General features: G+C 40.5%; 1 protein-coding gene across 7 annotated transcripts in view; it reads right to left on the bottom strand.

The window, feature by feature from the left end:
- ZBTB14 (zinc finger and BTB domain containing 14) overlaps nucleotides 1–19,615 on the bottom strand; it is a 34,772-nt gene extending 15,157 nt beyond the window's left edge. The window contains exons 1-6 of one of the 7 annotated variants that reach the window (XR_008465020.1): nucleotides 19,524–19,615; nucleotides 17,091–17,174; nucleotides 14,130–16,814; nucleotides 12,294–12,360; nucleotides 4,147–12,181; nucleotides 287–2,851 (exon numbers count right to left, since the gene is read on the bottom strand). Coding sequence is in view for 1 of the 7 variants with exons in the window: in XM_054192545.1 (XP_054048520.1) it covers nucleotides 15,471–16,814; nucleotides 17,091–17,093 (1,347 nt within the window). In the remaining 6 variants the exon portion in view is untranslated. The other 6 variants (XR_008465021.1, XR_008465022.1, XR_008465023.1 and 3 more) reach the window with 6 other exon arrangements.
- Between the last annotated feature and the right edge of the window lie 4,542 nt (nucleotides 19,616–24,157).

The following is a 24,157-nucleotide window of genomic DNA, read 5'->3' on the forward strand; positions in this document are numbered from 1 at the left end:
GGAAGGGCAAAGAGGAGAAAGGTAATAGCGATCTGCCCAGCAGGGAGACCGGCTAATTGCTCCCAATTACCTCTCGGCAACAGCCCCGCTGCCTGACATTTCGGGGTGCGCTGCTTTCACCACAAGCTAACAGCCCTGCTAATAGGCTCTGGCAGCACTGGACTTTGTCACAAGATTTTAGTTTTCAAAGGTTCAAATGCTGAGGAATTTATACTCTGATTTCATGGGCCTGTTAACCCAGCTCTGCTGAACAGAAGCACTTTGATTTAAGAGGGAACATGAATGTTTCAGCATATAAAACATGACCTCAGGGCCAAAAGGTAAATAAATTAATGAATAAGTAGTAAAATAAAGAAGAGGAGGGTAACCACAGAGAGAAGACAAAACTTAGATTCTTCCACCAACTTTTATATTTCACATTTAATTTGCTTTTATTTCTAAAACCCATGCTCAGAGTTCCTGTGGACCCTGAACTTCTGCAACAGAAGTGAGAAGCGCAACAGCCAGATGGGACACAACTCAAAGAAACTAACTGTCCTGTTTAAGCCTACATGCGCAAGGGGTATTTTAAAAAACACTGATTAATCAGTGCAAATTAGAGAAAGCATTAAAAAAAACCCCAACGAAACACAAAAAAAACCCAACAATATTTTTAGCATGAATGTTTGCATGTAAATTTTTGCAATATGAAATCCATTTTCCAATCACATGATCATAACAGATATTCCTACAAGCCTATTTCGTTATTTTCATAATCAAGCATTTTATACACATAGAATTCTCCAATTAAATCTGGAACATTTTAAGTCTCCAAATAAGGCCTTATTCTTAAAGTACGGATACCAAAAAGCACTGACCTGCTTAAATTATTCTGCCTATATACTTTGGTATGAACTCAAGAATACCACCACCATCACAGTCAAACTAATCATCTGGTGACAGTTTTTTCTGGTTTTGGAACACTGTACAAGATAATTTCTCCTTGGGAATGTCTTCCAGATTCATTATCACATATCATTTCTACTATCTGATTTCTAGATATACCTTTTATCTTCCCCTTAGCAATTTCAGCTTCTTTATTGCCATTTGTTTGTCTCCTGTCTTCTATTTCAGAGATTCAATTTCAATTCTCTCAGATGGCAACTGAATTAACTAACCTGAACCTTATACCTCTGATTACTGAGAAATAGTGCTCCCTCTAAGAATGTTACTTCAAATATCTTTAATCTATCCTTTTTTCATTTTTCATCGTCCTCATCCACCTTATGTCAGAACTAACAGGATACCTGCAAACTGAATTAGAATAATTTTTAGTACAAGTATCCCACATAAAATACAGAAAAGACTACAGTCAGCAATATTCAGCATTCTTCACAGATAGACCAAGGACACCCTATAATCTTTACAAAATCAGGACTGATATAGGTTTTGGAAAGACTGTAGGAAAACTTTCACTGGTGTTTTTTATGATGCATATGTTATGTGGCCCCTACATACTTGATTCATGTGTTCAATGGAGATTCAGACATCACGAAAAAAAAAAAAAGATGTTAATACACTTTTCTCAAAAAAAAAAAATTATTGGATATATTTCTATTACATATATCCTCAAAAGAAATTAGATGTATGTTTCTAAGGGAGTGGCTTTTGAGATGGTGGAGCAGCTTGTTAAAAGATTTTCAAAACAGTAAATATGATTCAGTGATGCGAAGGTCTGTAACTAACCTCTAAAATTTTCCAAAATTATTCAACTTGGTAACAGAACCTACACAATTTTGGTGATAGAATACAGGTCATTAACAATAATATTCTACACACGTCTTTCTTTAACTGATATCTGTATTTAATCTAATAAATTACCCAATCAGGCACATTTTATTTGAGTCTTTAGTTTTCTTGCTGAAATTAAAAGCTACCAGCAATTAATGTTTTCTGACAGGGGAAAAAAAAATGTTATCAAAAAGCATCTTGGAATTATTTTTTTTCATTTAATTGATTTTTGAACTTCAGATTTGGTCCCAAGTTCAAATGTACAAAAATCACTGAAATAAATGCACAGGACAGAGTTTTGTAGTGAATTGTCATCTCAAAAAAAGTGCAGTTAATGCAGTACAACAACCAAAACAAACAGTGTGCTAATAATTATTCTCATTCAACTTCAGATGAGTAGAAAACAACATCAGTTATGTCCGGTTATTCAAAAAAAGCCCTTAAGAATGAAGTACAGTGCTAAAAAAAGATTATAACATTAAAATACAATACATGGCCTTGTTCATTTAAAAATGTACCATCAACTTGTATGAAACAGAAAATACAAAAGCACTTACAAAAACATCTGTATATATTTTTATCAGTAATTATACAGTCCCCGCCTTGTGTATCATTTAAGTTCTTACTGTTTGAGTGAGGAATTACTGGTTTCTGTATAAGATCAGAAGACTTAAAAATTCTTGGGTATATATCTACAAAGATTTTTTTTAAGATGTCTTTTTAAGTAAGCCTTGACTTACTTAGAGAGTACTTTGCTGTTAAGAACTTTAACATTTTAAACAGTTAACTTTAACATTTTTAGACAGTTACAAAAATCAAGTTGACTGATGTCACTTTAAATCATTCATTGCTATTTGTAATTCTGTGGTTTTACATCTTAAGTAAACCCTTTATTCTAATGGAGCTGAAAACAATTACTTGGCCACATAGATTCAGAAGCTTAGTAAACATGTTTTAAGGAAGAAGCCATTTTTACCTGAAGACGTTCAATGTTTCAATGTTTTGTTAACAAGACCATACAGCTAACATTTTACAGGCAGGCATCTGAGTGTTTCTGGAAGAATCATTTGGAAGCAATCACCTAAATATAAATGAAAACATTTTATAATAAAATAATATAAATATAAAAAGAGATAATCAGGAAGATTTTGTTATGTCTCTATCAAATGCCAATTCTGTATCTTATAAAAAAGCTTTCTCCTCAACTTTGAGAATGAACTAGCTCTGAGCCATTTTTTTATTTCCTCACACACATCAACATTAATAATCAAACCTAGCTCTTTGGGAGGGAAGATTAACATGATCAGTAAACTGCCTGAACTACTTGATGTCTTTTGCTAAAGAGGGTACTATCATAATGGCCTTCAAAAAGCAATTACAGTCTTCTTATGATTAAGTTTAACAATAAAAATCCTTACTAGCCAAGATGCACACATTACATCTGAAACTGCAAGGAAACTGTTTAGAGGAAATAATTGTGACAGAATATCAGCAAAAAATATCTAAAATTATTTAGACGAATATTTGAAGTGTCAAATGGCAATTTGTATTACAGGGATCATAATATTCAGTGTCCTAGATCTAGACTAGAACAATTAACGTCTCTGTGATTAATATACCTCTAACAGACAGATGTAGGGAATAAAAACAGAAGGGAAAAGAGAAAAATCCAAACTGGTAGAAGTGCCATTCTCCTGAAAAAGGAAGTAAGTCAAAGGCAGCTACCTTTCCATGAATACTCCAGAAGAACAGCAACACACAGATTTTCAGTAGCCAAAAACCTTGAAAGCCTGCAGCAAGAACATGCAACATTTCCAGACACAGGAAAAAGTGAATTCTATTCGATCAAAGATAAATGTGGCCATTAGAGTTCCAATACATTAGCCTATGTATTTTTCGTAATTAACCTGATAAATCGTGTAGTAGTCCAGGGCTGAGATTTACAAACGTGTATAAATTTTTAGATAGAACCTAAGAGAAACAGCTGTTTTGGGTTCTTTTTGTTTTGTTCTTTAAATATCACAAAGACGAGTCCACCCCAGGACTTCTCACAGAATGTAAAAAGATCCCAAAAGCCCCACTTCTATCTAGGGAATCTCTCATGCTGGTTACATCACCACCCTCACAATATCTGAATGCCTCGCGCTCGTTAATTATTATCTTCCAACAGTCCCATAAAAAGTAAATTGGTATCTTTATGTTACAGATGGGAGTCGAAATTACAGAGAAGCTGAATCCAAAGCAAAAAACAACCAGTAAGAAACAAAGACCTAGATAAATTTAGGTCTAAATACAAGACTGAATGATTCACCTAAAACATTACTACACATAGAACTCTGCAAAAATCAGTGGAGCCAAAGTAATTGCTGCTCCCACCTGCCACACCTCTGTAGACAGCCAGTCCCTTCACCGAGACAGATGAATGAGTCACAGTCCAAATTTCAGAGCCTTTAGATCACACAGGAATTCTTTTATACAGCAAGGAATTCAGTCCAGGCAAGTCCTTGGCTAATGACTCTGGATCTAGCAGAGACACTGTGAAACGCAGGAAGAGAATTTAAGGACCTCACACACAACCACTGACTCATGACATGGACAAGGCCATACCATTCTGAACCATGCTAAAGACTCACAGGGTACGTTGGGAGTCTGCCACAAGTAAAATTCTCATCTTCAAACCTTTTCTGTTCTACTACCATGACAACACATTTGTTAGACTAAAAATGAGTACTTTTGGCATGTGACTTCCTCTTTTCTATAAAAAGAGTTTTAAGACCCTGATTATACTACAGCTTATTGGGGTGTGTAACTTGACACAAGTCAAAATTAGGCATATCCTCTAGTCTTCAAAGAACTTAAAAGGAAAGAAGCAAGAAGCATTTATGACTCATGTCAAAACCCCTAGCCAGTGAGCAAAGGAGAAGTCAGCTTTAAAATAAATGAAGAAATTTTCAAACATGCAAGAAAATACTGTTTCATTAAAGTCCTCAATAAAATCAGATATAATATTTTGATAAATGTAAACAACCTAAATATTAAACTAACTACATGCTTAAGTTAATGCTCAAAGAAAAGAACAAAGATACGTAAAACGTAATTATCAAAATCATCATTTTAATATGCTACTAAACAGCTTAGATTGTTCAAGAACTGAGAATAGGAAACTATACTGAAACACACCAATACAAAATACAAACAGTAAATAAGCAATGTGGTTTCCTAACTTATCCTGTAGAGTCAAAATGATGAGAATTTCATCACGCACGGCTAAAAATTAAACAGTTTGGCCAAATAAGACAAATATATGAGTTTTAAACTATGTTTGAAAATATCAACCTTGTTACAGAAGAAAGGATTTAAAACAGTAGAGTATCAAAACTTTAAATTAGGTTAGCAAGATTCACAGAGAATAATCCATGTCCAATTGAAAAGTATCTATAATAGGACATCCCTACTCTAGCAGAATTTATCACATCCATCAAATCGGGGCTCCCCTCTGCATTTAATCCACCCTTGGAACAACGAGAGATCTACAAGAAAGTCATACAACTGGATAAAAGAGAAGTTAGTTACTGAAGTGGAAAATAAAACCTATGTTTCATATTGAAAACATTTACTAACCTTATAAAATGGGTAATTGTTAACTTTAATGAAAACACTTCTGTCTAACATACCTCTGTTTATGATGGCAGTCATGACATTTTCAAGCAAGAGCTTCTGATGTATTTCAGGGTTTTTTTCAGACTGAATGGCAAAACTAGCATAAGCAAAATTGCCTGTCACACACTTTAAAAACTTTAGGTTTTGTTACTATGTGTATAGCTGTACATAACTGTTACTCCACTAAACAAGGTCAGTTATCTTCAGACCTCTAATTCATCTGAAATATAAAAGGGTATAGCAGCTCCTTCCTTCTTGCCAACTAGACGGTTGAACTCTTTTCCTTTATTTGCTTTAAGATCAAGAATTCCAGAAACAAAGTTAGAATACATTTAAAAGAAAATAATCAAGTCTCTCCAATAAAATCATTCAATGAGATCTTTTCAGGGGTGTCAGGTTTCACGTACAGTGCTGAAAAGTTAAAGATTGAAACCTTATACCAGCATTACAAAGTTTAAGTCTCAAAATCCTGGTTTAAGTTCTGTTTTACACTTGAAGTGCAAGAATACAGTGACCATGATTGTTATAAATCATACTGGAAAATCTGAATGAATTAGTAAAGTATTACTGGGTACAATAACAAAACCAATAATAGGTCTAATATAAAATAAGGCATCTTGCAAAAAGAAAATATTCAATTGTTGTTACTTCAGATGGGGGAAAAGGCCTTGTTAAAAGTAAGGCACAGAAAATTATCAGAAATATCAGAGAACTGAACTGATTTCCGGGGAAGAACTTTTCACTGAAAGAAGGCAACTCTCAACAAAGAATGCCTTCCATGGCCTCAGCTACACAACTAAAGAACTACATTTAAAACTCCTTAATCTGAAGTACCAAATGGAAATGTAAGAATATCTATGATTTTTATATTCAGGCCTTCAAATGGATTCATATTTATACCTGGAAAGAAATCAAAATCAATCTTTCTAAAAACTTCAAGTTTGCCACAGAAGCCTAAAGTAGAAAGACAGGAAAAAAAAAAATCTTAGCATGAAATCAGTCTATCTGACGTCACCTAATGAAATACAGAATCTATCCCTACATTTTGGATTTATATTATTTGCAATAACTAAAGGATTGTTTGATAATTTTTACACAGTAAGTGATCTAAAATAGACCTAAATAAGTATGAAGTGAACATTGTCTACTGCTAACCCTCGTAAGCATTACCATATGTTGCAATAATATAATTTTTCATCCCTTTGGGGTCAGTCTTGTCCTTCAGTGAATTAAATACTCATTGTCTTTTACAGCTATTCTTTTATCTTTAACCTGAGCAATTTTTCACAATTCAAGGCTTCACAGGATTGTTGTATGAGGCAAAAAGGGTGAAATTAATTTAAATAATAAGATAGAAAGAAAACAAAACTTCCCATTACTCTAAATCCCAAATGCTGTTCACCTGAAAAAGCAGAAATGAAGCACACACATCTACCTCTTCAAAATCCCACAAGTCTACCACCAGCGGTTATTGCAAAGGAGTTATCTCTCTGTTCCTTTCTGTTTCCTGTCTGCTTCTCACAAACACTTTGCAGCAAGTGCTGTGATTCATCACCTTGTATTTAATGTGATGCCAAAGTTGGCCGAGTCCTGCTCCATTCGTTCCCCCAACTCCAGCTATGTGCTCCTGACACTTGCCTTGGACCAGATCTAATGAATTGGTTCAACAAGGTAGGTCAATGTAAAACTAACTCACTGAAGCACTGAATTGCTTTGTTATAGAAACTCACTTGACTGGCTTATCCTAAAGCCACAAAAGCCATTAAATCTGAGGCAAACAAGATGGAAGAAAGAGGTGCAAAAGGTAACAGCAAGAGAGGAAAGGAGAGAAGAGGATTACCCCTTTCAGCAACAATTTGCAGTTTTACTATGGCAGGCAAAACAGAAAACTGCTGTCTTAGGAGGCAGTTCTACAACAGCCAAAGCCGATCTAAACTGGGGCTGCTCTTCTGCTGACCCTAGCACTGAGGCAATCATGTGGGGCTGCTAAGAAGGTTAAGAAAAAAATGCCCCAAAATGGTTATTATTCAGGTGCTGTGGCTCTCCCTGAAGTGCTTCACTGACACATTGCATGAGTGCTACTGCAGGCAAAAGAACGACAATAAATTGCAGCAACCGCAACTTTAGTTGTTTGAAATCACCATGGATCTGATGCCTTGACCTTGTTTAGCTTTTCCCTTAACTTGCAAACAGGGAAACATCTCATGATTTAGCTGTGCCCTGGACATGAAGCCTACTGCCTTAGTGCATTACTTCTCTCTTTTTCTGTCACCTAGGATAGACAAGTAGGTTTGAGCTAAAAGGAGTGCTAAGCCTGTTCCTGTGTTCTAAGAACATTGAGAGCAGATCATCTTTGGATCAAAGCCGACAGCCATTAGTTTGTTAACAAAATAGCACATACTATCCAGCATATTAACAAGTAATCAGAACATTAGCTCTACCATAGTTCTATGCATAGTAAATTCTACCTGGAGACATAGGCGAAATTCTTTTCAGCTTCACTTGAACCTCTCCACCCTGAAAAGTCTTCAAAAAGAGAGAATTCAACAAGAATAGAAGAACATAACTTAGGAATGAGATTTGTCCAGACAAGATAAACTTTAAGGAAGTGACTATATAAGACAGAGCAAGCTGTCACTCATTTCACTACAGTTGAAATAAGAAGGTCCTGCTCCTCCTTCTTCCCTGTTTACCCTCATCCCTGCTTCTGCCTGAAGACCGTCATCACTTACCTTGCATTGATACAGAAGTTCACCAGACACCTTTTGTGAGCCAGAAAGGAAGGGAGACAGAACAAGACTCACTCTTTCAGCAGAATTAAGCTTTACCATACAAAGGCTACTTCGCTGTGCCTTTAGAAGACTGTATTCTCAGAAAAGAAGCTTTATAGCATAACAGAAACAAATAAAAAACAATTAAGTTTTGAAATAATTACAGAGAAACATTCCATTGTAAACTATTTTTTCCATACAGAAGAAGGCACTTTCTATTCACTTTACCTCTTTGCAAAGTAATCAGATCAAATCCTACTGCCATCTGAGAAAAAATTCCTTAATGTCCTAAGCACATCACATGAAAACTTCCATTATTTTGTAACAGGAAACGGGGGAATGATAGTGGTCTTATTTGGGATACAAAGAAGATCAATCCTCTAGTGTAAAGACAAAAAGGGTTAAATGTTGCTTAGATATAGCCAGTCAGTATAACTAGATATTCCTAGTGTAATAAAACTGTATGAACACATACTCCATGGCTTTCATGAAGGAAAAATAAATCTATACACTGATTCTAAATGTTGCAGGGTAAGGTAATGAAAACAAATCAACAAATTATCATCTGAAGCTACTGACTTCTTAAGCAAGTGAAAATCTGTTCTTAAATATAATGTACCCTAAATATATTAAATAAAAATCTGCATTGGAGTTTGATAAATGCAATGTTTAGAACATTTTCCATAGCATATTCTTGCTTTTACTCCAACTCTTCTCCCAAACTTTGCCCGTGCAACCTTAAGCACAACAGAAGCCTGTAAACAAACTTTAACAGTATGCAAGATAGAACCAACAAATATCTTTAAAGACACAGTCCTGAAAACTCTACTCTGTAAACCCCAGTTATGCTGATGGCAAGTACAGAAGAGACAGAAATCATCCACAGGCAACTGATAACTTCCCTTAAAGAACTCCTGCCTGAAGTTACACAGGGTCTCCAGTTAGTGCCATTTCCAATTCTAGAGCAGAAGTGAGTTTTTGATCTCAGACTGGAGTTCCACCATTTTACATTCTCTTGTCTGAGCCATCTGCAACGTCACTACAACAGTTTGTTCCTATAAGCACTGCTTGTGGTACCGTTGACCCTGAAAAAATGGATCTTTAATAGTGAAGCATGAAAACTTGGAGTATTTTTGTCTTTTAATATCTTCTAAAGATTGAGCTTCCTGGCATTTAAGTTGCTTGCATACACAGATTACTCAAATATATAAATAGGCCACTGGGAGAGGGTCAGAAAAATACAAATGTAAGCACTGTAGGATTTTGGGGGGTTTGGTTATTGTTTTTAACAGAATGGGTTTGCATCAGAAAACAAGTTTTTCTAAAACAGGAGAGTGCTTTTATACTTGGGTGGAAAAAGTTGAAATGACCAATTTTTTTAACTCTCATGATTTTATGATTCCATAAAGATGGCCTATATTCAACACATTATATCCATTAATTTATTTTACTTCTGCATTAAAATACAGCTTTAAATCTATTTATATGCATAATATGTAATATGTAGTTACTGTCTTAAATACTTCTTCAAAATGACTCAGTATTATTAAAAAGAAAATACATTTGGAATTTATATTCAGTAAGAATTTCCATTTCTTGTTAGTACCACTCATTTTACAAACTTGTGCTCTTTCAAGGACTATGGATGTAAAAAAGTAAAATAAAATTGTATGTATATCTTGGAAAGAATCTAGGATACAGGCATCCAGAAGTTCTGCTTTGGCCACGCTTTTTGATATCTATATACTGAACAGGTCAGACATGGTACAACTTTATTCATACAGTCTACGTGTTTTTCAAGTTTATCTGTAAAAAAGTAGATGCTTAGCTACAGATTATTAAAAAAACCCAGTAAGACTTCAAAAGTCTATTTCCATTTTAAAGACGTCTAGTGCTGTTCATATTAGAACTGCTGAAGTTCATAAATTTTCAGAGTTCCATAAATATCTAAAGGACCAAGGCTTGCAAGTAAAAAAATATAAAGTAACAGTGGAGAAAAATATATTGAAAAGCATATCAATATTGTATAAATCACTATTTTTAGCTATTCTATTGTTTCAGATCTCTTGTATAACATCTAAAAAATCACTCCTGAGAAGAGATGTCTCGACTCTTATGACACATATCTAACAAAATCTATTCATGGAAATCCTCCATCTGTTCTGAAATGAATGTTATTATAATTGTTTTAGATCTATATGGAGACAAATGACAGACCAACTGCTCTAATGGAATTTTTAATGGAACATGCACGTTTCTGGCTGATTGGGCACACTACTGTGATCTACGGACTGACTGTTTGAAAAAGATGAAAATTCCTTAGATCTGTCTTAATCTTCTAGCTAGCATTATCCTATTCTGTACTGATCTGTAAATGTTTACATTCAGAAAAGCTGTATGTTGTTGGCAGTAGATGTACTTCGTTTCAGAAATGCTTTGTCTCTTCTGTAAGACAGAGAGGTGTCTAAATTGATGAAAGACTTAATAATAGATAATCCGTCTCTAAAAATATACTCTAAGCTTAGGGGAGACTTTCTGATACCATCTGATATTTTATTCTGTATCTCACCCAACTCTATTAACTTAAATATTCTTATTCACCAGAATCATGAAGAATACCTCTAGATTAGAAAATTGGTGCCTGATCTTCAAAAGAACTCTAGTTTGGGTAACTAAATGGCAAGATTTATGGCAATGAGAATTTAGTATTCTGTACATTATATGTAAGAAACAGAAACTGAACTCCTCAAACTTTCGCTACCAAAGTCAGCATGAGGCATTTTCTTTCACACAACAACCTTTAAAACTCTGATCTCCAGGCCTAAACCTTTTAAAAAGATCAAAGCAGAAAAATGAAAACCACAAGTACTCAATTGTGAATGGCTTCATTTTCTAATGTTTGTTTAAAATATTGATAGGAAGGGTGTGTAGAAGAGGGGGTGGGGAGTTGAGAAGGGCTACAAGTTATTCTTTCCTGAACTTTTACGGTTTCCAAACGGAGCTGTGCCAAATAACAAGCAGTATACCCATGGATAACACAATTTGGATCAGAAATTAATCAGATGCCGGAGTTCTAAATGCATTCTCTTTGTTCCTTTTCTCTTTACAGAAAAAAAATGCACTATTTTTAAGAACACACAGTTCGCAGAATAGCAAAGTTCTTATTTCAAGTATTTCTTTTCACTCTGAGTTATTTAGTCTTCTAAGGCACAAAACCTTTTAATTAAATGGTTATACTTCCTTACTTGCAACTGAGAAGACTTTGGTTTAGCATCTCAACTGGTGTTGACCTTATAGACCCATTTGGGTCACCAGAAGAACCTCATTTCACATCAGCTGACATGCTGCTGCATAGGTAAGCCCTGGTCATGCAAACACCTATTTGTATACTTCATTCCAATACACGGAGAGTTCCATTGAAGCCACTTGGTCACCTAACATCATAACTGAGACAGATGTTCAGTACAAGCCAAAAAAGTAACCGAGTTTTTGCTATCCTATGTATATTAGACATAACTAACTCTGACTTCACAAAGCATAGCTGGAGAAGTGTGTGTTTAGTACTAATTCCATACACGATATTTTTGCTACTCAATTCTGAGAAAAACAATTAATATCTAATGTTATTTTAGCCATCTATGTTTCCATAGCATCCTGTCATTCCTGCACACACACCAATTAGCTAATCTGCCTGCTGTTGGAAACCTTGTTAGTCTGGCCCGAATAAAGTCAACAGCAAAATTCCCACTAATTGGACAGAATCTCATGCACTGTCTCATAAGGTCTGAAAGAAGTTGCCATCCTTGTAAAAGCAAAAATAAAACCTTGCCCATTCCTCCATCAACAGCTCATAGCTTACGGTTTATCATGCTGGAAAACTGTGGCTTGGAGCTGACGTACATCTGCTTCTGTACATGGTGTCTTCCGGCACAGACAGGAGAGAGCAGGGAGCAGTAGGGTCTTAAGATGCACAGATTTACCTGAACGTCACAGACAGACCCTCATAACATATAAGCTAACATCCTTTCAGAATGTACACAATGAACAGGATTAATTTAAAACACATTAACAATAATGTACAGCCAAGTTTACCTCTACACTTGCTCTCTGAAACCTTTTCCAAAAGTTTAAGCTTAAGTATTCTAGGCCTTCTCCCTGTCTTGAATAAAAACAATTGAGAAGGGAAGAAAAAATTATCTATTGGCTTTCAAAAAAAAAAATAAAATTCACATACTTCAAACAGACAGCAGTAGTAGAAATCACCAATAAAATTCTCAACTTCATAAAAACAACTAAGCCTTTCCCTTCCTGATGATTATTGTCATCATTGGTCTCAGGAACATTAAGCAGTTTTCCGGCTCTAAGCAGCTAAAAGCCAGTAAGAGGTCAAGGCCCCTTTCAAAACCTTTGACATGGGAACAATTCCACTGGTTTCACTGAACTTTTCCTGTGACAGACTGTTAAGACCAAGTCTCATGTAAGGTGTTTATGCCTGTCCAAGGAATGTGAGACAGTAACATTTGTTCCTGCCTCTGCACACTTTTGTATTACGGTATGTATAACATCAATCGGTCCTAGTTTTAAAAAGCTACAAACATCATGTAAACCTTACAGATGTAACCTCGTATAATTCTTAGAGCTGTAAGCTTTAACAATAGCAAAATTTACTCTGATGTAAAACACAACATCATCACACTTTCAGTTGTGTATCTTTTAATGCAAGCCTGGTTTTCTATAACAATTTCAAATTCACAGCCTGACTGCCTGTGCTCAAATGTCAGAGGACGATTTTCTTCAACCATAAGCTTTGAGCTCTGTCTTTACATTCAAGCATCTGCTGTCCCAAGGATCTCCATTTTCATTTACTACATTTTTTTTCCCAAAAAAAAATGATGCTCTTGTTGAGAGGTTATTTAACTTATCCCTCAGCTTCAAGACAGAATTAACTACATTTAAACCATTCCTAACAAATGTTTGTCTAACCTGTTCTTAAATATCACCACTAGTGAAGACTGCAGTGCCTCCCCGGGCATTCTGTTCTAATAACTCATTATTCAACCCTTTAAAAGTTTCTCCTAATGTCTAATATAAATGTTCACTGCTGTAATTTAAGCTCATTACTTCCTGTATTCTTCATAGAAGACCTAGAGAAAATTCACTTTCTTCATCTTTTACAATTTTGAACTCTTATCACAACAGATCTGTTTTGTATGGACTTATCAGCACCAATTTTATCGTTTAAGAAAAACTGAAGACAATTTTAGATAAGAAAACGTAGCAAGGCTAGTACATTTAGAAAAAAAAAGTAGATCCCATTTTGGACCTACTATCTTTATATCTATGATCATATACAGTAAAACACTTTAACAATGGTCATTTATCATGTTCCTCAAGAGAACCAATAAAATGCAATGAATACACATCCTCTGATGTTGCACAGATACAAAATGTATAGTTTGTTTACAAACTAATATTACTGAATGTAAAATGAAGCAACAGTTTAAAAAAATATATTGGTAAAGGTCCAAAGTTTACATTTTCTAAAGTATTAAGTTCATGTTTTATTTACAGACCAGCTTTCAAACAATTATTGGCATTTTAAGATAACTGCTTAACCTGATGAGTACATGAATAAAATGAAGCTGTAAAAAAAACCCAACCAAACAAAAAAACAATAATCAAAGTTCCATATAACAGTTCCAAAAATGCTATTTTCAATTTCTATTTAGAAAAGCAAGATGTGATCTACCACACAGTAACTTACCAGAAACTGGTCTAACACTAGGTATCGCAAGTGATCAATGTTATCCAACCACATGCCAAAGAGTGCATTTTTTTTCCCATTACAACTTCAAATGAAGTTTTGACAACAGTTATAGTATTTACAAATTTAAAATAAAGGCTCGATATCCCTTTGGATTACATTACCGCTGTTACTGTGTCTTCTCTCCTTGACTACACGTAGCAGACTGCAATCCAAAGACCATTTATTTTGCCGACTCTGTGAGTTAGCAGTTAAATAAGCAGCATCTACCCCAGCTTGTCTGAAAAAAAAATAGGCAACTCTAAGTAACAGACTATTAGCGAACACTGATTCTGGATCAATTATGACTGAAATCTCTCTCTGAAGTCTCCCTCTTGCTGAGGTGTGCCAGAACGCAGAAGCTTTTAAACTTGAGCAGGACTTATTAGCTGGTATGACCAGCCATGACACAAAACTCAGCCTGAAAGCTGTGGGCAGGTATGCGATAGCCCATGGCTGTGCTCTGCAGCTGCGGAGGTCTGGCAGTGACGCTTGGTCACTCACCAATGCAGCTAATCCTCCCGCGCTGCCAGAAACACTCCTTTGCCTCAGTTCTGCTAGCTTAGGTGAACTGAAAGATGCATAATAAAAACTACAGCCTCAGGCTGTATTGGCTTTAACTAATTTCCACTGGGTCTGAGTAAGGAAAATATCTCCTTCTCCATGCTGCACCCTTTGTTCTTCGTGGCTCTGTCCCATCTCCAGGGGCCTGCCTAAGAGTGAACGTAGAAACAAATGAGGCAGACTCTTTTCCCCACAGACAGGATTTGTGAATGCCACGACCCTTCTGCTTTGCCAGCCAGGACCACTGCAAATAATGCATTTTTTTCAGGAAAGCAAGTATTTCATTAAACTTGCCACCTTGATTAAAATAAGAGGATGTCTGAGGGAATGGAGAAAGAAGCAATTTCATTTTGATCACCATCCTCCCTTACACTCTGTTGTACCAACCTCTAGCACCTGCATTACGTGAAAAAGGACGAACTAAAAACCCTAGGGCATCAACATCTGTTTCTCAAAAGTTGCAGGTATAACATTTTCAAACTTATGTAAAACAAGTATTTCCTTTCCATGGTTGTTATTTTATGAGATCTCAGCATTTTTAAACGTAACTCACTGATTTCGATGTCTACATCGTATGCAGTATTCCATACTGGATGAAACAAAACGTCAGCCAGTGACGATCCCTGTTTTATAGGGAACTTGATCATATTCTCAAATTAAATCAGGTACTAGTGCATTATACTGCTAACGACAACAAAATGATTTCATATTCTAAGAATACCCATCTCTGAAATGTTTTAAAATACCTAAACAAGCAATGCTATGTGTTCCTATGTAGCATTCAAATCCTCTAAAAATATGTTTTCTTGAAAAGATAATTCTCAGTCTAAACATATACCAACAATAGATTTTGTTCAATTTAATTTCTTATATTATTTCTGATAAAGTTTCTGCTTTAGTTTTTAACTACAAGCTATAGTTTCTAATTGCTGCTCTGCTTCAGCAGCCATAGCTGCTGCCTGTAACTGTTCTGTTTCACTCTGGATGGAATTGGCTGTAGTAACTTGTTTTCTTTCACTGTGCATATTGTTCTCATGCCTTTTTAGATCCGACGCTTTAGCAAATGCTTTAGTGCACGAACTGCAGACAAAAGGTTTCTCTCCTCGGTGTCTTCTTTCATGGTCTTTGAGGTGGGACTTGTGCTTGAAGGCTTTATCACACATATGGCATGCAAACGGCCTCTCATTACTGTGAACTCTCTCATGCTTTTTTAGATCTGGTGCACGAATAAAAGACTTTCCACATACCTCACAACTGTAAGGCTTGTAACCTGTGTGTATTTTCAGGTGCTCTTTCAAATGAGCTTGTGTGGTGAAGCCCTTAGTACACATTTCACAAACAAATGGTCTATCAGCAGTGTGTAATTTTTCATGTTTTCTCAATCGCGCTTCATCAGAAAAGGTCTTACCGCAAGCCTGACATACAATGTGTTCCCTGTGACCGTAAAGCAAATACTCAAACTTCATATCCCCAGCTGCTGTGGTCCAGCCTGGTGTCTGTTCATCTTTCACTTCACTTATGCCATCATTAAATGTTAAAGCCTGAGGGGTCTGAGATCCTAAGTCTTTCGATTCGGTTGTTTCCATAGGCTCTACTTCTTGGCCATAGCAGTTTACTTTTCGAACCTCTTCGCTTCCCAGCTCTTTCAGAATTGCCTCCTGCACTCTCAGGGTAGTGGTAGGTGATTTTCCATCTTCCTGACTTGGGGGAGTTCCTTCCACTGTCACATCTGATGGACTATCATCATGATCTCCAATTTCTTCCACCTCATCATCTTGGGTATCATTAGGTTCCCCCATAGGACGGTTTATTTTTAGACAATACTTGCTCTTGGACTGTGTGTTTTCTTCAGGACTAGATACATCACGTTTTTGAGAGCAAAGTTTATCCAAAAATCGAATACCAAGAATCTGGCCTGAAGACATCATCAAATTTACATCCTCTTTCTTAACAGAAATCTTTGCAGTGTACATATAATTGAGAACTTCCTCAAAAATATCAGAACGAAGAAAATCTATTTCTATTACTGATGAACTATCAACTTCTAGTTTTTTGAAAAGCTTTTTGAAGTAGGTACTGCAGGCAGCAAGGACACATCTATGTGCTCTGAATTTAACATCTTCAACCACGATAGCTATGTCACAAAATTCTCCTTCCAAACGTTGTTCATTTAATGTTTTCAGGAACACAGTTTTGTGATCGTCGTCATTATATTTAATGGTTTCAGACATACTGATGAAAAACTCCTGTAAAATGACAAGGGAAAGTTTTTCAATTTTTAGTATAAATAGTATAAAGTAGTCTAAGTCATAAAATCCCAACAGCCGATGTCATCTACACACTAAAAGAATTGCCGAATGATATTTTTTTTCTTAATATGACCAGAAAAAGCCTTTCAGATTATAAAAGCATTACTCTTAAACTTCTTCTAAAATGTTAATACTAACAAAAATGTACACAGGAAATACTCTAAAGGTGTGAGCATACCAAACTAAATGTGAAATATCAAATATAAGCCTTACCATGAACAATGCGGGAAATTTTCTGTACAAATGATTATTAAATATTTGACAGATGATTAATCCTTACAATCGTCCAACTTCAGCCTGAAAGACAGGAAGATAATAACATTTTAAGAAATGATAAAATCTATTCCAAAAATTGTTTTAAATTTGTGAAACACAGTATTTTCAATTATTTAAAATTACACAAAATGCACTGTTAAAATTTTGACGAGTTCTACAGATGACTGCATAAATTGATCTGATAGTGCTGTTGTCATAAACCACGTGTTTACTTTCCTCTGGCTACTTCACTTCCCTGACTCCACTTCCCTGCTACTTACTTTGCACTGCATCTAAAAGTCTGAAAAACCTCTACAAGAATCAACAGCTTAAATCCCATAACCAACCCATCAAAAAGGTGTTTCATCTTCTGCTGAATTAGTGAGCTGAGCAAGCCTAGTGGAGGGTCTGGCAAGCAGAGCAAACATCGCAAAGGACAGCAGACTGGTCTGTGGATGGATGTGCATCCAGGACCAAGGAAAGAGTCACCGAGGATACCAGATCTCCAAAAATGGAGATACTTGAACAGCAGCAGGCTAAGGCAAAACAAGTAAGTTAAATTATTCAATCTCCCATAGGCATCCAATTATGACAGAAGCTGTAAATGTGGTGGTGTGGAAAGGAGGGAAATTCAGTATTTGGTTCAGACACTTCTCTCCATCACCTGGCACAGAGCTACTGGGAACTCCTTTCCTAAATTCTAATTTAACCTTGACCATATATGAAATGTAAGCAGCTGACAGGTATGCAGCTTCCACTCTTGGTGCTAGGCGTTTCACGTGCTATGGGAACACTTGGCTCCCTACAAATACCTTTGCAGGTCTGTCACCTCAGCATATAGAGACACAAAAGAACTGAGGAAAGCCAAAATCATTTTCTTAGTCCTCAATAATGAGATGTTAAGATAGCCAGACAGGAAGTGCATAAATATTTGAAATAGACAAAAGAAAACAAAGCCAAGAAACACTGTGTGCATTTTTCTAGGCTGTCTGGATCTACCATCCCAGGAAAATGTATCAATCCAGCACTGAAAAGGGCAGGACCGACTATTTCAACAGGACCCCTTAAGAGTTCTTTGCAAGCTGGCAAAAATGCTGTTTTCTTTTTAAGCAAACAGCAAAATGTCACCGCGAGTAATCTAGCAGCAATCCCACCCTGTTTTGTTAAACAATATGCAGTTTTGCGGCAATACTGTTGAGACTTGGTAAACGAGAACCAATTACAGGAGAAGTGACTGGCTGAAAACAGTGTTGCTGAGTACACAGGGGTGTGCAACTGGTGAAACAGTTACTTCTCTGCCAGTGGAGCAGGGCAGGCAGTTGACGGGCCAAGGCAAGGGGAAACTCCCGTTGCCACTGAGCTACTTACTCCGCAGGGCCATTCTCATTATTCCTACACGCATACGCGCTTTTTACACTGCCGTTACCACCACAGGAACGGAGATGGGGGCGAGGGGAATATGTCTGGGGTTGTAACTTGTTGGTACAGCTCCTGCCGCCGCCGTCCCAGACACGCTCGGTGCCTCGCCGCGGCTCCGAGGGCGCACGGGCGCGGCGCCGACCGCCGTGCCCGCCACCGCCGAGGCGGCCCAGGCGCACGCCTGCTCCACGCACCCGCCGGCGAGGACGCGGCGCGGGCGGGTTCCCGGCGGGGACGGGCCCTGCCGAGCCGCCGCGGCCCCGCTCGCCGCCGCCACGGGAACCCGCGGGTTGCCGGCGCGGCCCTGCAGCGGGGAGACGCCGCCCGCGCTCCCGGCCCGTCGTCGGGGGCGCCCGCGAGCAGCAGGCGGCCCGTCTCCGGAGCGAGCCCGGCGCTTCTCCCCGCACGGCGACGCCTCACGGGGCTGCGCGGGGTCGACAACGGCGGCGGCAGCGGCATCGGTGGCGTCCCCCTCCCCCCCGCGCCCCGCTCCCCTCCTCGCCCCAACGGCTCTCGCGCGACGCCCGCCCCGCCGCTGCCGCCGGCCGAAGCACCGCCAGGCCGCGGCCGCGCGCCCTCTTTGTTGCGGCCGCCGCGCGGGGCCCGCGCGCCCCAATGTGCGCATCCGCCGCTGGACGCGTCCTCCTCCTCCTCGCCCTCCCCCCGCCCGCCCGCCCGCCGCGCGCGCGGGAGGGAGGGCAGGGCGCGCGACGGCCGCGAGCTGCTGGTGCTGACGGCGGCAGCGGGCGCGCCCGCGGCACCTCCATCTCACCCAGCGCGAGCTGCCGGGGCTTTAACGGCTGCGGCCGTCAGCAGCGGGAGGGAGGCGGCGGCAGTGAGCGGCGGCGGGGGGGGGGCGGAGGGGGGGGGGGGGGCGCGCGAGGTCGAGCGCGCGCAGCGCAACGGCGGCCCTGCCGTTGGGGCGGGGGGGGGGGGGGGGGGGTACGGAATGGGGAGAGGGCTCGCGCTTACCTGCCGCGCGCGCACGCGGAACCGCACTCCCCCGGGAGCGCGGGAGGGGGGGGCCGCCGCCGCCACCGCTGCCGCCGCGCGGGAGGGGGCCGGGGGGGGCAGAAGGGAGGGAGGGTGGGCGGGTGGGAGGGAGAAGGGGGGGGAATTTGGGGAGGAGGGGGGGGCCGGGGGGGGAAGGGGGGGGTGTCTGCGCGCGTCTCTCCGGCCGTCACCGCCGCCTCCGGCACGAGCACTCAGTGCGCGCGCGCGCGCCGGGGGCGGGCGAGGGGTACGTGCATGCGCGGTGCGAGCGGGGCGCGCCGGTGGCGGCGAGCGTGGCGGGGAGCGTGGAGGTGGGGAGGGGAGCGCGTCGGCTCCATCTCGCTTTTCGGGGGGTCCCCCTCGGAGAGGAGGGGAGCGGTGGCGCGCACCGCGGCTTCCCCGGGGGCGGGGGGGTGGCGGGGAGCCGCTCCCGCCGCGCCGCGGGCACCCGACCCGCCGCCGCGCCTGCGTCCGCGTGGGCGAGCCCGGCGCGGGGAGGGGGGGACGAGAGGCGACGCGGCCGTTGAGCGGCGCGCGGCGGGGCGGGGCCGCGCGGCGGGGCGGGAAGGGGAAGCTCGCGCCCGGCGGCGGCGCGGGAGCGTGAGGCGGTGCGCGCGGGGTTAATTTCGGGGTTGAATTTAGGCGGGATTTTTAAAAATGGGCGATCTGGCGGGTGGGGGTTGGCGGGCGGACATAACACCCCCCGGTGTTGGAGCCGCGGGCGGCCACAGGCATGTTACGGCTGCGGGGCAGCCGCCGTGCTGTCGCCGGGTGTGCGGTGACAGGCTGCGCTGTCCTCTGCCTGTCACAGAGGATGGGGGGACACGGCTGCCTACCAAAATCCGCGATCCCTCACTTTCCGTTGTTCAAACGTCCGGGGGGTTGAGTTTTAGAGAAATAACAGGGCCACTAGAAAGAAATGGAAGCTATTACTTGCGCTGCTCATCTTCCACCTCCGATTTTCCTTTTCAAAACCAGTTCGTGGTGGCACAGCTTTCAGTGAGATAATTTGGGGATAAATAGAACTTCGACATGTTTCTGTCAGTGTAAAGACCAGCAGTTCTGCTATTAAAAAAAAAAAAAAAAAGGTGAAATAACCACTTCTGTTGAAAATTACAGCAGTATAAACAAGTTACTGGAGTAGTGGAAGCATCCTCTGGGAGCAACATAGTGACTTTTTTCACCAGGTTGATAACTCCTGCCTCTTCCTGAGTCATCTCTGTGATGTTTTTGTGTCATGCACTCATATGTAGTGAGGTGCTCTCCAACTGGATCACTCTGTCTTTCTTTTTTGAATTATTAATTGAAAGATTTTTCTTTTTTTTTTTTCCCACCCACCTTTAGGTAGAATGAAATAAAGTTCATACTTTGCCTGGGTAGTCAAAACTGCCAGCCTTGTTTTTGTAGTAACAGCAGTGATTTGCATTCAGAAGGCAGAACTAATCGTCTTCAATCTTTTAAGTATTTTTGAATCCTATACAAGAATTCCCTCCGGTGTGGAGGGAGCTTCCCTTTTGCAGTTTTGTGACATGCTGTTTCTTTCTTTGACAGTGCCTCAGACACTCTTGCGATAACCTTATTACTCTTGAGAAACATGTAACTGCTGAGTTTACCACGCCGACCAGCAAATTACACCTCTTCCTTTTGTTATGCTGTCTGATTCTGCTCTATCTGTACAGCACCTGGCACAGTATGGATACGCTTAATATTTAGGGCCGGGTTCTGCTGTAATGCAAATAATCAGAATTAGACTCCGGGTGGAGAAAGGCAGGGTACCATAGGAAAGGTACGGCTATTCGTTTTTCTCTCTGCTTTCCTGTGTCACAGGCTACTTCTGCATGGTTTGAATTGTATCGTTAGTAGCTCTCACTGAGATACTAAAATAGAGGAAGTGTATGTTCCAATATCCAGATGTGTTAACTGTGAATTGCGCAGAATGAAAAATAAAGCATTGTTACTGCCTGACTGTGTCATATTTTTCATTACGTGCGATGTCCCAGGTATTTGACGTGTGGTCTGAATGTGGCAGTGCTCTTTGGTGAGCTTGCAAACGGAGAAAGACTTCCTTGTTTCTGTGTGGAAGTGCTGGGACACTGACAGATTATAAATGCTATAGATAATATTATAAAGTGCGTACAGTGAGCAGCAGGAGTAAAGGCTGTTAAAATCTAGCAGTACCGAGTAATAATAATAAAACTGCAAGTGCAGTTCAAGGAGCTGCTAGTAAGTAGCTTATTTAAGCTACTGCAAGTGAGACAATTACGCATTTACACGGAACTACTTTTGCTGAGTGATTGAAGTGGGCAAGAAATAGAAGCCACCGTCACATGAGAATCCAAGTTTCTGGTGAAACCTGCTTGTCTAAAGCGCACCTGTGAACACGTACCCTATACACCCCATGCACACCGTGTGCTGGAAAGTAGCAGAGGACCCTAGAAGTCGCCTCAAGTGCTGGTAAGTGGAAAAAACAGGCAGAATAGCTGCATGTATATAAGTGAATCGTGATAACAGGTCTGAATCTGGGCGACTTGCACTGAGTTTTGGAAATAAAAGGTAAAGGCCACAGAAATTTCCACTGAAAAGACCTGGGATTGAAATTATGTATTACTGAAGGTGAAGCATAAGAAAACACATCTCCACTGGCATGTCTGCAGACTAATGTGTCAGTTGCCAACAGCAAGTATTTTCTCAGCCTACTGGAAAATACCCTTCTGCAGAAAAAGTGTAACCAGGAGGAAAAAATTGTCCTGATCATGTGTCTGACTGAAGCACTCTTCCTGTGAAATTACCCTGTACCCAGCCAAACAGATTAACATTGGGGCTTTGAAGCAATTTTCATGTTTTCCTATCGGATGAGCCGAAATGTAGACACTGTGGAACTGTTGAACCAACAGGCTGTTTCCAGACTGTTTGGATTGCAGAGATATCTGTGGGGGGGAAAGAGCCCTTTGTAGGATGCGCTTGTTTGTTTAGAAAGTTGTGTAACGGGAGTGAAGAGTGACAAGTGCCACTTTCTGCAACCATACGTGTGGTGTGGGAGGTGGCGTGCAGGAAGGGTTGAAGGTTTGCATCTAGCATGTTCCAAGTGGCGACTGGTTTTAAAATGTATATTGAGCATCAGTGGGTTTTTGTGTGTTTGTGATGGTGAGGTTTATAAAGTCTATGTGAGTTACAAGCGATGATACAAACATCGCAATATTATGGCCAGTTTTCATGTATTCGAATTGTCTCTTGGTCACGCAGAAATGGTCATCATACAAAGACATAGATTTTCTGTGTTCACTGTTCATGGGTTGGATTTCTTGTTAGGCCAAGCGGGAAAAAGAAAGTGAAGATACAAAACATCCAATATTTGTGAAAAGGAATCGCAGAGCCTGTTAGTATATTCCCACCCATCAGCAAGGGCCGTCTATGGAAGCCTCCCAAGAGCGCAAGTGAATGCGCTAGGACAGAGGAGGACAGTCAGGGAGCAGATGCTCCTTGCAGTGTGTGTTTCCCATAGCAACCTGGCAAATTTCCCAGCAGAAATTTGCGCGTGAGTTAGTCATGTTTTTGCATCACTTACTCACTTCTGTATTTTCAAGTATCCCCACAAAAGAGGGAATAGGAGGGGCAAATGAGTAGGAGCAGAGCACAGACAACGGAGGTTGGTGGCACAACCCTGGCTGAGCTGTACGAACGGGAAGAGGTGGTGAGAGGCCACCTCACCACCCGAATGGTTGAACTTGCACTCGTTGTTGGCACCTGTGCCAGGAGGGACACGAGTCCTCTCTAGAGACCCTGATCTCTAAAATCTTATTTACTAGTATTGTATTCTAAGTAGAAGAGCATCTTAATTACATACTTTTCTTATCAATTAATTCTAGTACACCTTGTGATGTGTTTATCTACAGTCATGCATAGTAATGCATGATGATACACGTTTGCAAAAGTTGCGGTAGGTAAGAGATGTGGCCACGTGAGCACAGCACTTCACGCTCTGTGCATGCACAAGGCAGTCCATGTTCTTTTTGTTTCTAAGCAAAATAGTCAGGTCTAGCTGTAACTTGTGTAATTTTACACATCTTATTACTGTCCCTGTTGGACTGTCTCTCTGTCTCTATATGTCCCTACCACCACCTTTTTGGGGGTATATTTCTTCATGGTTTAGGGTTTGCACTCCATTCCTTTACTGATTTTCTCTGTTTCTTCTCTATATCCCCACCGTCCTCTCATTTTTCCTTTTCTTTCATCTCTCACTGTCAATTTCCTTGCTCTAGACCCAATTCTTGACTTTGTCTGACATCTTTATTTGATTGGAACCATGCGAACAGTGAGTGAAGAGGGATGGATGCCACTTTCTGGCACCAAGTGCCGGAGGAATTTTATGAAATATCACTTCCTCTGCCTCTCCCTCGGTGTTCTCTCTGGGTCATCTTCTTCCTGCCTTGGTCAGTTGTGATCCTGTGCCCTGGTGCTGAAGCCAGCATCTGCTACGGGTAGAGGCGAGGCTTTAGGGAGCAGCAACATGTACTGTCATCCACAGCACCCAGTGGGAAGCGGACACTGAGCAGAGGTGAGATGTCCGAGGGGAGAAAGAAAGAGCGCTACATGTATTGGGATCCTTCACTCTA

This window comes from Rissa tridactyla, chromosome 2, assembly GCF_028500815.1.
Source record: "Rissa tridactyla isolate bRisTri1 chromosome 2, bRisTri1.patW.cur.20221130, whole genome shotgun sequence".
Taxonomy (NCBI): Eukaryota; Metazoa; Chordata; class Aves; order Charadriiformes; family Laridae; genus Rissa; species Rissa tridactyla.